The sequence below is a fragment of the Scleropages formosus genome, chromosome 22, assembly GCF_900964775.1.
Source record: "Scleropages formosus chromosome 22, fSclFor1.1, whole genome shotgun sequence".
In the NCBI taxonomy this organism is placed as follows: Eukaryota; Metazoa; Chordata; class Actinopteri; order Osteoglossiformes; family Osteoglossidae; genus Scleropages; species Scleropages formosus.
The window spans coordinates 11,706,661-11,722,987 of NC_041827.1; the positions used below are offsets into that span (position 1 = coordinate 11,706,661).

The 16,327-nt window shown below is 44.6% G+C and overlaps 2 protein-coding genes across 5 annotated transcripts in view; both read left to right on the forward strand.

The window, feature by feature from the left end:
- Positions 1-5,570: 5,570 nt before the first annotated feature.
- Positions 5,571-10,143, forward strand: terf2ip (telomeric repeat binding factor 2, interacting protein). Of its 3 annotated transcripts, none has more exons than XM_018725487.2 (4): positions 5,571-6,319; positions 6,549-7,473; positions 9,074-9,195; positions 9,417-10,143. In XM_018725487.2, exons 2-4 carry the CDS (start codon positions 6,561-6,563, stop codon positions 9,894-9,896), a joined length of 1,515 nt encoding a protein of 504 aa, XP_018581003.1. In that variant the 5' UTR covers positions 5,571-6,319; positions 6,549-6,560; the 3' UTR covers positions 9,897-10,143. The 3 variants fall into 3 exon arrangements, with proteins under 3 accessions (XP_018581003.1, XP_018581005.1, XP_018581002.1); XM_018725489.2 differs by having other exon boundaries at positions 5,571-5,826; XM_018725486.2 differs by having other exon boundaries at positions 5,571-5,822.
- A 1,497-nt stretch (positions 10,144-11,640) lies between these two features.
- The window catches only part of rnf123 (ring finger protein 123), a 94,978-nt gene continuing 90,291 nt past the window's right edge, over positions 11,641-16,327 (forward strand). The window contains exons 1-5 of one of the 2 annotated variants that reach the window (XM_018725615.2): positions 11,641-11,795; positions 12,977-13,091; positions 14,299-14,386; positions 15,567-15,646; positions 16,119-16,216. In XM_018725615.2, coding sequence (XP_018581131.2) covers positions 13,010-13,091; positions 14,299-14,386; positions 15,567-15,646; positions 16,119-16,216 — 348 coding nt within the window. In that variant the 5' untranslated portion in view covers positions 11,641-11,795; positions 12,977-13,009. The remainder of the gene's footprint in view (positions 11,796-12,976; positions 13,092-14,298; positions 14,387-15,566; positions 15,647-16,118; positions 16,217-16,327) is intronic. The other variant, XM_018725613.2, reaches the window with a different exon arrangement.

The following is a 16,327-nucleotide window of genomic DNA, read 5'->3' on the forward strand; positions in this document are numbered from 1 at the left end:
AATTTGGAATGATACTGTGTTGTGGGGAAAAAGGGAATGCAGAAAAGCTAAAGTGAAAGCTACCAATGGATTTTGGGCCCTTTTCCCAGGCTGGATCCCACTTAAAGGAGCAACGTGAGCTACTCGCGTTAGCCCGAACGTGGGGACGTTGCTCTCGACGGCGCTCTTTTCCACTGCAGCGGCAGCAGGCCTGCGTAACGGCACCTGGGAGAGGAACGCTGAACCCTGACTGCATGTGGTCAGGGCTGTAAAGCCTCCGCTCATAAAACCATTTTCAAACGTCGCCAAACCTCAGGCAGCGCTCTCCTGGGCGATGCTATGCACGCCGCTACGCGTTTCACAAGCGAATAAGCGGGAAAAATTGGGGAGGAATTTGGATAACACCTCAGCGGTACAACATTCCACCCTGTAAATGCATTGCGTCGGTAATGCTTTTAATTTGAGACTAAATATTAAACGTTTCCATTTCAACCACTATAAAGAGCTTTTACCGAGGCTTACGTAGCTATTAATGATCCTGAACTCATTTCCCAGAATTTGGGGTGCGCAAGGTGCGAAGAACTGCCCGAATTTGCTCTGATTAATGCCCCACGGAATATAAATGGCTTCAGGGTAGCGGTTTCGGCCTTCGCGGCCCGTAAAAACGGTGCTCGGTGGAGCGGAGTGGCCGAACCCCTGCCGAGGACAGCCCAGCTGTGGCGCGTTGCCGCGAGACAAACGTATGTTTGTTAGCAGCGTACAGTATCTGCGTAGTCGGTTCAAGGGTTGAGTCGGCTCTTCTGCTCACTTATTTTCGTATAAAATGCAGAACGTGGAAATGTACAGTTATGTACGAGTGCCCAAAAACCCACAGCGCATCATGAGCGACGACATTTGCGCGAATCCTTTCCGATTTCAAGCACTTTTCTCTCGTTTCCGCTCCCTGAGCTTGACCCTTGAATTTTAATGCTAAAGACCGAGTCCGTTTGTCAGGCGCTGTGCTCGTGTCGCAGAACTCGTGAGCTTGTTTGCGCAGACGCCCCTTCACCTGTCCTACCGCAGCGCTGCGTTTGTACGGCACACGTCTAACGTATTGCTTATTTATTGAGCCGAGCCTTGACGAGGTCTGCTCTGCGAACCGTCCCAACGGCGGCCTGTTTTGCATTTGTTGAAGGCAACGTGAGGGACGGGAGAGATGAAACCCACTGAAACAGAATGAAATTCCAGACATTAGGGTTTCGTTATACTTAAACGGAACGGTGCCGGTGTCTTTTGTGCATGCATGCGTCATATTTGTGGTTTTGAGGGCGGCAGCTCCCGTTCCGTACACGTGAGTATCGTCGGGAAACCATCCGTCGGTCAGGTGTCCACAAACCGAACCCGCGCCACCGCTGCCGGTCCCCGAACGATGTCCCAGAGAGGGATGGAAAAGTGGATCCTGAGGCTGGAGCCCCGATAGCTTCTGTCCAAAACCTGGTGTTTATGCGTGTGTGCGGTTGGCTGGATGCTGAACTGTTTTTACTGCCCACACTTCCAGCGGGGCATAAACATGTAGGAATTTCTGCTGATTTCACAGCGCTTGGACTCGTGCCACTGGCAGGACATGAGATACCTCAGGCCCCAAACTTGCACTCCATAGCTGCCCTCTTCTATTTGAGGTAAGGGTGAATGGCTAAGAATAACCATGCTGTGTTTGCATAGTCCCAGCAAAAATTCAAGGTATTTCATATGCTGCATTTTTGGTTTATTACAGCATAAGTAATTACTGGAAGTCTGGTCAAAAAAAAAAAAAAAAAAAATCATAACGAGAACAACGTATGAGACTGAGGGGTTATTTTTGGGGAATGACTGCAAAGGAAATATATTGTTCTGACAGTTGTCCTCACTGTTTGCCCTTCTGGACTTGTCACTGGGAGCGGAGCTATACATTTTAACTTTGCTCCGCTTGAAATGACTTGGGCAACAGGTATCACTGCACTCACAATCCAGAGGCTGACGGTTCAAGTTCCAGGAGGGGCCCTGGTGTAGTACCCTTGAGGGATGTGCCAAGCCTAAATTGCTCCAGTAAAATATCAATCTGTGCCGGCGGTTAGGGATCCGAGCTGCTTTCAATGAACATTTGGTTAGACGACACAGTACGTTTACTTATTTAGCAGATGCTTTCCTCCAAAGTGACTTCCAATGGATTCTATGTAGTGTTATGAGCCCACACACCTTATTCACCAAGGTGGCTTACACTGCTAGATACACTACTTACAATGGGTCATTCATCCATACACCAGTGGAACACACTCTCTGTGACACTCACACGCTATGGGGAAACCTGAACAGCATGTCTTTGGACTGTGGGAGGAAACCCATGCAGACACAAGAAGAACATACCAACTCCACACAGACTGAGCGGGGATCAAACCCTCGTTCTCTCGCACCACCCAGGCGCTGTGAGACAGCAGCGCTACTCGCTGTGTCACCGTGCCACTGCATAAACAGTAATAATGAAGATATGTGCCTGTACTCTCTGGGAGCAATTTTCTGCACATGTGAGCTCTCCTGCTGATGGGTGGAGAGAGTCACCTGACTGGGCAATATCTGTGCCCTTCTGTTGAAGCTGCAAAGATGAGGCCGATGAGACAAGGCACAGTTCAACCTCTGCCAACAGCAACATCCCAGTGGACAGGATGCCTTTGTTGTGAGTGGCAGCTGAAACACTTTGGGTTATGAATTCCAGGCATGATCAAATGCCCAGCTGCGGGAGGGGGCTGTTGTGTATGAAGGGGGCTTGGAAAGACAGGTAATGATGAATAGATGCTAGGGTTACAGACCCCCCCATCATGTGATGCTTTCAGCAGGTCAACACTGCAAATGAAGTGTCCTACAAATGTTCTTGAAGCTTCTGACACTAGGGTTTTACAAAAAAAACATTCCCTTCAAAGTACTCTTGACTGAACAAAATAACTACATTACATGATGTTACACATTACACAAATGCAATATTTTTCTGCATTACCAAATAATATAAAAATCACAGCAGCTTGGAAAGAATGTGACAGACAGCATTGTTTTTCTGTACCATGGAAATACTACAGTCACATGAAGTACAATGGAAAACGTGTATTTACTTTTCCAGTTGCTCTACAAGCTGTACTCACAGTAAGCCTGGAAAAGGAACTGAAGTTAAATAAGCAATAAGTATAAAACGGGCAGTCATACCGTGCCATCGAAACATATCTCTTGCTCAGCAGACACTGACAGGCTCAGAAAGGATCCTAGGAAAACATTTCAGGAACATTCAAAGAACAGACAGTAATGCTGAACCCTTATAGCGCATCCCACTCTTGAGTTGCTGCAACAGGCTGAATTACTGAAATCACAGGACAGGCATTCACTGTGCCTTAGAGACAGTTATTTACATGCAGGGGAATGAAGGCAATCAGGACCACTGCTCAAGATGGGCCTCATGCAATGTGATCACCCTTTGACCGACTTGTTATTTTTCATACTTCTCATATGAACTTATTGGCCCTTCATCGCTTGTTTCTGCAACGACAGTGACTCCACATGATGTTGTATGCCACAGAAACTGTTACATTTCTCACGCTGAGGAAGGCCCATGGTAGAAAAGCATTTGTGTTATATCGCCACTTTTGTGTTAACATTAAATACAAAGTATATATGCTATAGATACCACTGTCAGTACTGGCCTTATAACACTTTACTCCCCTTCGTGAGCAATTCATGTTTTACTCACAATTAATTAACTAATTAATTAAAACGATATAAAGCTTCTGGAACAGAGACAGCAACAAATACAGAAAAATGTATGAGCATAACTGACTTATACCTTTGCCTTTACTCGCTGTAATCTTACCGCTCCTTTCTCCTTCCAGTGGGAAGGATTAAAAGAGAACAAAAGCAGGAGGAAGAAGGTCTTATGGATCAGAAGTTTAAACAGCACTCTGTACTCCAGCTCTGTAGAGTGACACGCACATCTTCGCTTATTATTATAAGCTAATTTCAGAAGGAATAAATTCACAGACATGTGGGATGGAAAAAATATATTGATACTGATTCATCATTGAGAAAAATTATTAAAGTTCATTCTAGGTATAAATTTAAAACACTCATTTATTCATTTATTCACTTAGCAGATGCTTTTCTCCAAAGCGACTTCCAGTAGATACTATATAGTGTTACCAGCCCACGCACCTTATTCACTGCGGTGACTTACACTGCTAGATACACTACTTACACTGGGTGACTCATCCATAAATCAGTGCAACACACTCTCTCTGTCACTCACACACTGGGTGAATTTAGAGTCTACAGTCCTCCTGAACAATATGTCTTTGCACCGTGGGAGGAAACCCATGTGAGAATTGTAGGCTATGGACAGTGGACTGCAGACAGTGCACTGTAGATTGTAGGCTGTGGACATGGGTTGTAGACTGTGGAGTGTGGACTGGAGACCTTGGACAAAATTTTCATATGCAGACTCAGAAATGAAATTCAAGTATTAGCATGGAGCGGTAAGATCTTAAATCTTCTAAGATTATTATAAAACTCTCACAGATGTCTCCGAAATGTTTTCCTAATACATATTTCTTTTTTTTTTTTTTAAAGAAAGTCACCCACAGCCACCTATGTATTCATAATCAGACCTATTTTGGATGCTTCCCAGGTTTTTAAAAAAGCTTTTCCTACTTCACTTGAAAGTGTGAGGCTATTTAAAGCATTCCTGCTCCATCAAAATATGTTGTACCACTTAGCAAAGGCTTCAAATGAATCCGGCAGGAATCCTCATCTGAGCACCACCCAAGATAGGCTGCAGCATCAATCAAAAAGGTTTTTCTTTGTTTTTTTGTTACTGACGAATGGAGAATAGTTTTCACTCATACAGGAAATACTTGGAAGTCTTCACCAATGTTCTGTTTTTAAATGTGATTTTTTATGGTGCTTTTTCATGGTAGAATTAATAAGAAAATTATTTTCTCATTTTTTGCAGAGCCGACAGTGACAGAGAGTGACGGTAGGCAACGCGCGCCTGTGTTTGTCTCCATCTAGTGGACAGCACCGGAAAAGCGTTTTGTGTGTGTTTTTCAGTTTTCGAAGCTATTTATACTTAAAAACAAATCTGCGTTAACTATAAAATGTGTAAACGCAGGACTGAAAATGCAATAAAAGTGTTACAGCTCTTGAAATGCCAAAGGAAACAATTATTTGTTAGACATATGGGTAATGATGAGTAATGAGTATATAATTTCTTTAAGGAGACTTGAGATTTTGTAAACGAGAAACGCGTGAAGGTCAATTCCCGTTGTAAAACAACACACGCAATTAAATGTAACAGTTATGACAATTTTTTCCCCCTCTGAGGCGAAGAATAAACGCGTTAGTTCAGCGTCTGAAAGGTGAACGGCGGTCACGTGACACATGGTGCACGCCGAATCTGCGCATATTCCGTAAAGTTACGAACTATTCCTGGCTGAAGAGGCTGTTGCGCAGTGTGAAGCCCCCCCGCCTCACTTGTGCTATATTTGCGCATATTCCGTAAAGATACGACGTTTTCCCAGTAGGAAAGCCTCCTGCCTCCAGTCCAGCGCCGAAGAGTCTCAACGTATGCCAGGTCTGCGCATGTTCCGGAACGACCCGAGCCCGACCAATCCCCTCACTCAGGAGTGCGGCGCGCGCGAATGGAGCAGAAAGGAAGTTCGCTTCCTGCGCGGGGTCTAAAAGCCTCGTTAGCACAGTTAGCTTCATTAGCACGTTCCCTGCGCTGTTAGCGTCTTTCCTTAGTCGGCTGTCTCGCTGCTAGAGCCGCACTTTTGACGCCCAGAGAAACTGTAGTACGTACGTTCTTAATGTATTTCATATTTGATATTTCACCAGTGATATCGCGGACGTGTTTATTGACGCGGTGGTTTCCCGTTCTCAAGAAGTGAACCGGCGGCAAGTGACGGAAAAATGGCTGAGTTGTGAGCTGAGCTGTTGTACATCATCATGTTTACAGCTCCTCACAGGACTCGTTACTGGACAAAACGTCACTACAAGTTGGCTTAACCTGTGAACTCGCCATGAGCGTCACAACACCTTACTTTAAAAAAAAAAAAAAAAATTATAAATAACCACGCACTTTAAATTGGGTATGCTGTTCAGTCACTGGTATTTTCTTGCTTTCCACCACTGTCTGTGCCTGATGTTCCTGGGATAGGCTCCGGTTCACCGCGACCCTCCTCATGATAAGTCAGTGCTTATTGAAACTGGATGGATGGGTCGTTTCGTAGCGGCATAGGTTTATTAAACGGGAGTTACAGTGTTTACCCACAGTGGGGTATTCTTAAAGGTAAGTGCCTCTGCGTTACCTTACCTTACCCACTGTGGCAGTAGGGGAGAGCGGGATGCGATGTACTGACCTTAAGTCGGCGACACGTCCATCATCACAACACCACTGGATTTTGTGTTGTGAGCTGCTGTGTTAGGCTCAGCTTGGCCGTTACTCAGCATTGACCATCCTGCACATAAATGTAACTTCCTTTAATGCTTCATGTTTAGCGCATTTCTTTCTTTTTCAGCTTGTCTGCAAAATGTCCACTAATGCAGAAGGGGGACAATCGGAATCATCCCGGGTGCTCTTCCTTAGCACCAGTGGCGGACCACTGCGCTTCTTCTTGCGTCCAGGTCCGGTGAAATCGCAGCTCCATCCGATTATCACGGCAGGTGGAGGGGTGATGTGCAGAACGCAGGAGCCGGCGGCCATCCTCTTGGCAGACCCTGAAGACCTGGACAAAATCCCCACCACGGCCGTGCACTTTTATGTCTCCACACAGTATGTGAGGGACTGTGTGGAGAAGCAGGAGCAGCTGGACATAGAGGACTACAGGTTTAGTGTGGACCAAGTGCAGCAGGAGAAGAGCAAGAGGGAAGGGGGCGTACGTATGGGGTACACATCAGAGGACGATGCTGCTATCGTATCGTTCGTCGAGGGCCGTGCAAATGAAGTGCGGGGGAACCGCGTGTGGCAGGAGATGGAGCGTCAGGGTGTCACGGCTCACAGCTGGCAGTCCATGAAGGACCGATATCGCAAGCATCTTGCACAGCAGCTGGAGGACAGCAGGTGGACGGAAGAGCTCGTTGTGAGGAGACATTCTCGGAAAGCAGGATCTGTGCGGTCTTCCCCCACGAGAGACCCCACTCATCCCTCACCTGAAAAGGTGTGTCCTGAGCTTATACCCAAAAAGAACAATTCGGAAGCACCCGAAGAACCCCACTCGCCACCTCCGTGTGAAGGGTCTTGCTTCAAACCTGAGTCTGAAAGTACCCCATATCGATGTGCAACGGCTAAAAGGCATCCTCACTCTTCACCAGAAAGGGCTGCTCCACAGTCTGCGAGTGCGAAGAAGCACAGAGGAAACCCTCAAGAGGAGGGATCTGCTAGGAAATCCCCCCGCGTCACTTTGGCTGAAGAGAACGGCGCCAAAGAGCCTGATGGATCCCCAGGTAGGCACTCAGAACAAAGGAGAAAGCCTGGTTGATACAGAACTTTGAGACTGCAGGAGCTGCATTCTTGATGACCATGCAAAAACTTTCCCAGATATTTTCATTTTCATGAGCAAAACAGTTTAGTATATTTATAGATGGAGACATGTGCCTGACCCATCAAAAATGATGCATCAAAATACAGACTTTGAATACATTAAATATTTTTACTTTCTGTTTCGTAAGTATTTGGAATCGGTCTACTTTTAGCGTTCTGTTATGTTGGCTTTATTTGCTAGACAGTTAATGGTTATTGATATAAGAGCTTTTTGGCAGCCGGTAAACTAAGTAGTATTTATTTATCTATGAATCATCTTCAAGGTAGATATTATTTCTTCAAGATTAGACATTATTTCAGATATGTCTTGACATTAGTTCACATTTTCTTGATTGATCAATTTCTCATATGAATACATTTAGTAAACACACTTTTTGTTGTGATTTACATTTATTCATTTAGCAGACACTTCTCCAAAGTGACGTGCATCTCATAGAAAATCCAATTTGTGCATTAGATTAGGACAGAGACATAGTTGCAGACGTGATTAAGTACAGTTAGTTGCCTTCCACTATATGCACCAATTTTCATCACGAGTAGTTGCATAAAACTCAGAATATTGATGATTCCTGATGACCTTCTTACTAATTTTTTTTTTTGAGATACACAAACATTTACGTACATTACAGGAGTAGCTGCGTAAAGGTTTATCTGCATAATCTTAAAGTTATGGTGCATGAACATTTACAACTTACATATACTTATGAGATCATGGGTGAAGTGAGACTGGAAAAGGTGAGTCTTCAGACTCTTTTTAAATGTGGACAGAGTTTCAGCGGCTCTGAGTGAGAGGGGGGAGTCGTTCCACCACAACGGAGCTACAGCCGAGAACTTCCATGCTTTACCTTTTGTGCGTGGGGCCACCAAGCGAGCAGTTGTGGAATGGCGTAGCAGTTTGGTTGGGGTGTGGCGGCTGATCAAGTCCTGCAGATAACTAGAAGCAGTTCTGTTGATGCATTTGTAGGTCATAACCAGGGTCTTAAATTTGGTCCATGCAGCCAGTGCAGAGAAACAAGTAGAGGAGATACATGGACACGCTTTGGCCCGCCAGTCTAACACAACTCGGGCAGCAGCATTCTTATCCAGCTTTATTATCTGGTGTTCACTAGACACAGTGTCCAGTACAGGGCACAGACACCAAGTAAATTAATTGGAAGTGTTATTTATCTTAACCTAATTTGCTAAAATTTATAATTAATCTTCAGAAACAATTTAAAATTGGTTTTTGTATTTAACATCTATTAAAGCATAATAAAATAAATCTTTCAATAGGTATATTATTAATTTGTTAAAAAACAATCTGTGTATCAAAATGCGATAGCTTTCATTGCCAGAACTGCTATCAGTATTAAACTTAATCTGCTATGAGTCGGCTCTGTTTGACGCTAACTGACAGCGATGGGAGTCTTGTTTGATGAAGGCTATGTAACGTAAGTACGTTTTTGGAATGGATCTCTGTCGAGGGGCACTAACTTTTTGGTGTTTTTGATTTATTCAAAACAGGGAGCAAAAGGTCTCTGTTAGTTGTACAGGAGGATGACGTGAAAGTTTTGAGAACTTCTTCCACAAGGAAGAACCTGGGCATTCTGGAGGCAGCTATAATGGAATTTGAGGAGTCAGATCAGGTAAGTATCGGTGATGGATTTTATTGCTTTTATGGCTTACTGGTTAACTAAAATAAGTTTACTAGTTTGTTAAAGTCAAGATGGACAAGCGTTTCATCAGTATATGTACTGATTTAGTAAAACTCGTAGACTGAAGAAACACCAAATCTGTGAGCATCCACCCTGTGCTGTGCTCGGTGATTCTGGTACTGATCGTGACCGCTCTGTGACCCCCTGCACAGGAGACATCGGACAACGGTGAAAGCACTGAGGTCCAGCCTGAAATACGACCAGCAAGCCCTGGAGCCCAGTGTAGCTCTGCTGTCAAAAACATAGACCGAGCACAGAAGAACGGCATCGCTTCAGCATCCAGCTCTGACATGTGCCCGTTTGAAAGAGAATCTGAGGAGGACGAGTTGAATGGCAGCGTCCCTTTTTCTCGGGACCAACTGGAAGAGGCCAAACAGGACTTGCGCAATTTGATGAATGAGTCAAAACAGGACCTGGTCACCGTTACGAAGGCCCTCCTGAAAAACAGCGGTGACATGCATTCTTCCTTGCAGTACCTGCTTGCATGTGAGGGTACGGGTAGCTGCAGGCCTTTTTGGAATCGTCGTGATGATGAGCTCCTTCTTTCAACCGACCCTTTAAAACACAAACTCCATGAAAAATATGGGAATGAGGCAGTGGAAAAGAGGATGTCTTTCTTTGAGACTGAATGAAACACGATCGTGATGACTTACGGGATTGCTCGGCAGAACAGCTGTTAGTGTCTGTTAACCCCCTACGTGCCAAGCTCTAGGGCAAGACGCTGCAGGGAGCGTATATGTGCCCTTTCCGTTTGTGTTTTCTTACCAGTTGAACTTTCGGTTGAAAGAAATTTTCACGTAATACTCAGTTCCCTGTCTTTTGTGAGTTCTTAATTGTAGCTTTGTATTATTTTGTATACTCTTGAGACAGGGAAGAAATGTAAATGTTACAGTTCCTGTTTATATAGCAAAATGTTCTACAAAAGTATTTTTATTATGTGATGTAACTTTATAGAATTAAAGCAAATTCAGATGTGCTATGCTATTGTTAAAATTAAAGTTTTCAAAAATGAAGTGCTTTGTTGCTTATTTTGTCTCTGCAATATTTGTGATTTTGAGTTTTAAAAATCTACAAATTCTGCAGACATTTAAAATAAGTGACTTACTGGCTTCATGGAGCTGCCAGCAATCAAATTCAAGAGTGGTTACACTCTACAAGACCATTAATGGATCTCCTAGATACCTACCAGGCCTGATCACTCACAAAACCCCAACGGCGTGGGACCATAAAACATCCAAAAATTAAAAGCACAAAAGTTTTCGGTTGTCTCCAACGTGGTGGAATGACCTTCCCCAGTCACTCAGAATCTTGCTCAATATTCTAAGAGGATCTCAAAACGAAACGCCTCTTTCACGTTGACTTGTCTGATTTTCTATGCAAAATTTAAAAAAAAACCCCTGTATTCAGCTACTCGTCACGTATACTGGTTTATACAGTGAAATGTGACAAATTGACCTTCCTCGAGAATCAAGTGTCTGCATCCAGATTTTGCCTTCTGTTGGTGTTATACATTGTACTCTTGGAGACGACGTGTCGCTTTGGAGAAAATTGTCTGCTGAACAAAATTGTGACGGCAGTTTTTTTTCTTGATTGTGGCAGGCACCATGTGGTATTGCTAAAACTAAAAAAAAGTACGACTGAGGATCAATTTCACATGTACATGTAACCAGTTATGACAACGTTAATAACATTGCTTAAAATTGAAATGATTTGTTAGAATGAAGCCTCTGCGTTACAAAAGTCCATCATGTAGAACCTATAAGGGAAAAGAGCTACACTGGTGTTTCCAAAAGTAGAACCCAGCAATAGCCAAAGGGTCGTACGGAATGTGTGGAAATAAGCCCCCAATACACTGAGGCTGAGAGAAACCCACACAAAGAGGGGTAGAAACTATATTATAGGGCGAAATACAGGCCAAAAAAGCGGTTCTCAGAGCCAAACGACTCACAATGGCACTATTTTGCCCCAAGAAATACCGGCAAACGTCAGTGTGGCGGGATCATAAATATTTTCCTCCAGTCTGAGATACTGCCTGGTGGTACCCAGAAATCACAACATACTAGTGAAGTTATTTTAAAATGCTTTATATTATTTTCATGTGTATAATCATGGAAGCGGCGAACACGCTTCTCCTCATTCCTGGACGGTACTGAAAAAAATGTGCCAGTGCAACGCTTTCTTATAAAACACAATAACAAACGCTTTTACTTCTGTAGCTGAAAAAGGTCTTACTGCGACATATGGTTACAAATAAGGATCGAAGTATCTGTACAACAGCGCACAGCGGGGACCCTTTGCGTAACCGCTCTGCCGCGAGAACACAGTTTCGACATTCGCGTTTCAAAATAGTGCCAAGTTTGTCCCATCGGGCGTTCCGTACACTCAATCGTTCAACCGGAGGGACTGTTGTTGTCAAAATTTAAAGGGAGTCCGCCGTCTCTTCTCAATCTCTTCGTGTCTTGAGGCTGCAGTGAAGGAAATAAATTTATGAGCGGAATTCCCTGGTAGAAAGCGACCGAAAGAGGATCTGAGTGAGTAGCCGTGGAGGAGCGGCACTGCGAGTGCAGCCCTGAGCAGCGTCCATGCTGTCAGTCAGTCAGTCAGTGTGACTCTCTGACGCTCTGTGTCTGTCTGTCTGTACGTGTGTTGTATCAATCATTCATCATGATGAGAGAGAAAAGGGTGTATCGTGTGCCAGCGAGCTGTCTTACCGCAAATCCTGCTACACACCAGTTCTGGCAGTTTTTACGCGGTGTATTTGGCGGAGAGGCAGGGCGAGGGCGGAGGAGGAGTGTATGTGTTCGTGTCCGGCCTCGCTGTCGCTCGCTGGCTTCTGCTTCTGTTCTGGCTTCTTTCTTAGCGACGGCACCACGATTCCCGACGCTTAGTTTCACACACACAGCCGCGAAAAACAGGGCGTTCGTTCGGTGAGCCGCGGACTCGAGTGCAGCACAGACTGTCTGTGTGTCTGTCTTTTCCACACGGCTCACAAGTCAACGCATCATGATCCCGCACCCCGGCGTGGTGGACACCTCGTCCTCGGCTCGGCTCAGTCGTCCCGCGTTTCCAGCATGCGAGGTTCCCGGTCCGGTCCCAGAGAGAGTAGTCGACGTCCGGTCCGGTCCGACATTCTCTGCGCTCACGCTTCACTGTTACGAACCCGAAGTGTGTAACCTCAGCGACACATGATGATGATAGAGCCAAGTTCAGGGAAACTGCTGCTTTCCCAGCGCAGTGCCACCTGAAAAGGCTCCCATACTAGCAGCAACATTCATAATTAAATCCTTCATTTCCCCTTTAGTATTCTTTAAAAAAAAAATTTAAGAAGCTCCGGAAGGATGTTGGGTCTAATCCCACCCATGCTGTAAGTGCTCTGAGTGAGTGAGGTACTTACTCTGAATTGATACAGAAAGAGTACCCAGCTTGTAGTGCAGTGAGCAGAGCTGCTGCTGCCTTTGAGCCCAAAGGTTGCAGGTTTGAATCCCCCCTCCAGCTGTAGTAGCCTTGAGCAAGGCACGTACCCTAAATTGCTCCTGTGAAATGACCCAGTTATGTAAATAGGTAAATTGTAGATATCTTAACATTGTAACTCACTTTAGACAAAAGTGTCAGTTAAGTACCGACGAATGATCTGTAACGATGAACAATCAGTACTCTGTTGTTTCGAGCCTTTGTTACATCCATGGTGTGTGTCTGTGTGCCTGTGTTCCAGAGGACACTAAAGTGCCCATCACGGAGAGGCAGTATGAGCTCCAAGGGGGGCGGCACTGCCCTGTCCCGTCGCAACTACCGACTGGCTGTGGACACCGATAAGCCAAAGGTGACAGGTGAGCGGGTTTGGCTGTGAATGATGACGGCGAAACACTTCATGCTACTAGTTAAGGATTCGACCTATAGATGACAGACACGCACCGTCAAGCGTTGCCACGTAATCCGGCGGTCCCAAGATCGAATCCCACTCCTGCTCCGGTACCCATGATCAGGGTACTTGCTCTGAATTGATATGGTGAGAACTTCCGGCTGTATAAATGGGTAAATCGTTGTAAAATTATCTGGCACTGCCAGTTGCCTGAGACGAAGGCATCGGCTAAATAAAGGGTAATACTGGCTGTATCTGAATTCTGTTAGGTGAACTCTTTCATTCAACGTTTCTATGAGCTTTAGAATACCAACTGTAATCATATAAATCTTTGCCAACTTATACACCTGTGGCCCTCACCTTGGTCATGCAAAAAAGTACTATTTGGAGACTTGGGTTAAATTCAGAGCTCCCTTATGTGTGCATTTTAAATTACGTCGCTGAAAGGAAGTGTGGATACCCTGTCTCATAATTGTGTGAATGAACATCCTTTTTATTCCCTGTTGCTTATAGAAAGTACGATTCAAGCTGTATCATCAGTCTACATGCGCGATACTTTTTGTTAACCCTGATTCTTGTACTACAGTAGAGTAGTGCTTTTGCCTGTAGTTTATGTTTAGCAGTTTATTCATTCATTTACATTTTATGTTTATTCATTTAACATAGACTCGAGGTATTTGTGAGGTTTTATGGAGGTTTTAAACTTCTTTGATTCTCTTTTTCTCTTATCTTTGCAATATATCCCTTATCTGAGCAGGGTCTGCTCATTGCTCTTAACACACCACTTTTTTTTTTTTTTTACGCACAGGGCCATATTTTAAGGTGAGGTTTTAATTCCTCCGTGCTGCTTTGTGTAAAGAACAATGTGGGTGTTCTGTGTGAAATGTGAAAGCGGACAGATCCTGCGGAATCCCACGCTGCAAGCAGGCAGACGCCAGACCTGAGGAAAATGTTCTTAAAGACAGCTGGGAGTCCGCAGACAAATTAGCACATGCACATACTTTTTTTTTTTTTTTCCCTCTCCCTTTCAACAAAAATCAATGATACGAAAAAGCATGGTGGTAATAAATAATAGGAGACCTCCACGGGGCAAATCATAGCGGACCAAAGGGTTCGCTCCCGGAGTCCCCTGCTGCCTGCGTTTTAACTCTTGCCTGGGGTTTCCCTGTTTCCAGGCATTGTCAATGAGAAGCTGCTGAGTGATTATCTGCACGTCGTCTTCCCTCCCTCCAGCAAGCAGAGCCTGTCTTCAGCATCCTTTCGGTATGCGTCGTCTTCGTTCCCGCCTTCTGCGGAGCCCTTTCCGCTAAATGTCACGAAAATGAGTTTCATAGGGAAAAAATATCATACACGTGTGCTATGTACGTTATTACTTGTTTGGTGGCTATTCGTTCAACTTCCTAAAACCTCTCCGTCAAATTCTTATGCTGCCTTTTCGCATTCATTTATCTTACTGTCACCAGTAGTCTTGCTCAGAGAGCTAATGCATTTAAACGTTAAAGTAATTTAATGAAGGGGAAATTGTTAAAGGATTGAAAAGTTTACTAGAGACGTTGGGAGCGCAATATCACACTGGGAGAACACGGCAGAGAGCAACACTCTGCTACGGTACCAGGGTTCAGTTTCCCCCGAAGATCTATAGATAGAGTGTCATAGGTGTGCTGGGAAATCTGAGAGGCAAAAAATAGAGCTTGTAACTGGAGGGGATGGGTTTAAGTGTGAAAGCAGATGACCGGTCGGTCGACCTCAACGGGGCTGGGTATCGCTTCAGCTTGCCGAGTCACGCTAAAGGACTGTAGCCGGCTAACCGGCTGTGGACTGGATGGATCGATGGATGGTAGCTGAGCAGAGGCTGTTAAGTGTACGCTAAGCGTACCAAGCTGTATTTTAACATATTTGTCAATAGAAGGTGTTTACTGGAACAGAAGAACAAGACTGAGTGTCCTTGAGTAGTTTTCCAGTTACTGAGTCTTCCATGACTTTATTTGCTGCATCTTAGTCTTGAGAAACACATTATCGATGTCCCCTAAAATTAGTATTCCGAAAATGTCCTTTCAGAATAATACAGACTATTTGGTCCATCACAATCGCTCTGCAGTAATTGCTACATGAGCTTAAGATGTGATTTCGGCAAGTCTATGAACCTTCTAAGTCTGTGTGGATTATACGGTTATTTATGCAAATGAGTGTTTACTCTGGGGGAATGGGCTAAAAGGGGTATTAAGATCTTACTTTATAGCTGTAATGTACAACACTGATTGTGTGTGTGTGTGTTAGAAGGTGAAATTTGTTTCACAAAAGCTTGAATATAAATAAAGTCATTAGCAGGTCTGTGAGACATCCCTTCGTAGTACAGCACCTTGATGGCAACAGTGATTTAATTCTTCAACATTTGTCCTGGATAGTACTAAGATTAATCATGCATCACATTTGTCTCCCACAGGAAAACCCTTACCTTCCAGGACCTTGCGGCCCACCTTGAAAGACTTCTGTCTGAGGGGGAGCCTGCGGAGGACGGCAGAGGTGAGCATCCATAGACTCTCTAAAGGGGATGGAGCAATGGAGCATAGCTTCGCTTGCATACTCTGTTCTGTCTAGGAAGTTTCTGTATGTTATTTGTAGAGGGGGAAAAAAAGGTGCCAGGAGGAAGATCCTAACTAGTACAGTCTTTGACATAATCTGATGAAAATCAGTTTTGTGAACCTTTCCTTGAAAGTTCCTAGCTGTGCAGTGCTTCTGGAAGAGAGACCACAGGACAGAAAGAGTCGCTTTAACACCAGTGCAGTGTCTTGTGGCTCTCATGTGTCCCAGAGTGCAATGTGGCCTCGGGCAATGTGTTTGACTTTGGATCTCTGTCTTTGGATACTGACTTCTGAGGTGTCCGGTATCTGAAAAGTATTGAAAATTTCAGCGCAGCGACGAATAAAATGGATCCCTGAGAATTCTTCTCTTTCGCGCAGAGCTTAATGTGTTTTCTGTTTCGCATTCGGCCCAGACCCAGCTGCAGAGGGGCGGCTCGGCCCTTCCACTGTTGTGCTTGATCACACCACGGGCTTTGAGGGGCTCCTCTTTGTGGATGACGATCTCCTTGGAGTAAGATGTTTCCTCCAGATGCATGTGGAAACTGTGTCCTGTGCCATATCAAATATAAGGATATACAAAGTGAAGGCTTGCTAGTATTTTGAAAACACGGCCTGTCCCACA

Coding starts and splice junctions, on each gene's coding strand:
- terf2ip (XM_018725487.2), top strand. CDS start 6,561: ATGTCCACTAATGCAGAAGGGGGACAATCGGAATCATCCCGGGTGCTC. Junction 7,474..9,073: donor AGAGCCTGATGGATCCCCAG/GTAGGCACTCAG, acceptor TATTCAAAACAG/GGAGCAAAAGGTCTCTGTTA. Junction 9,196..9,416: donor AATTTGAGGAGTCAGATCAG/GTAAGTATCGGT, acceptor CCCCCTGCACAG/GAGACATCGGACAACGGTGA.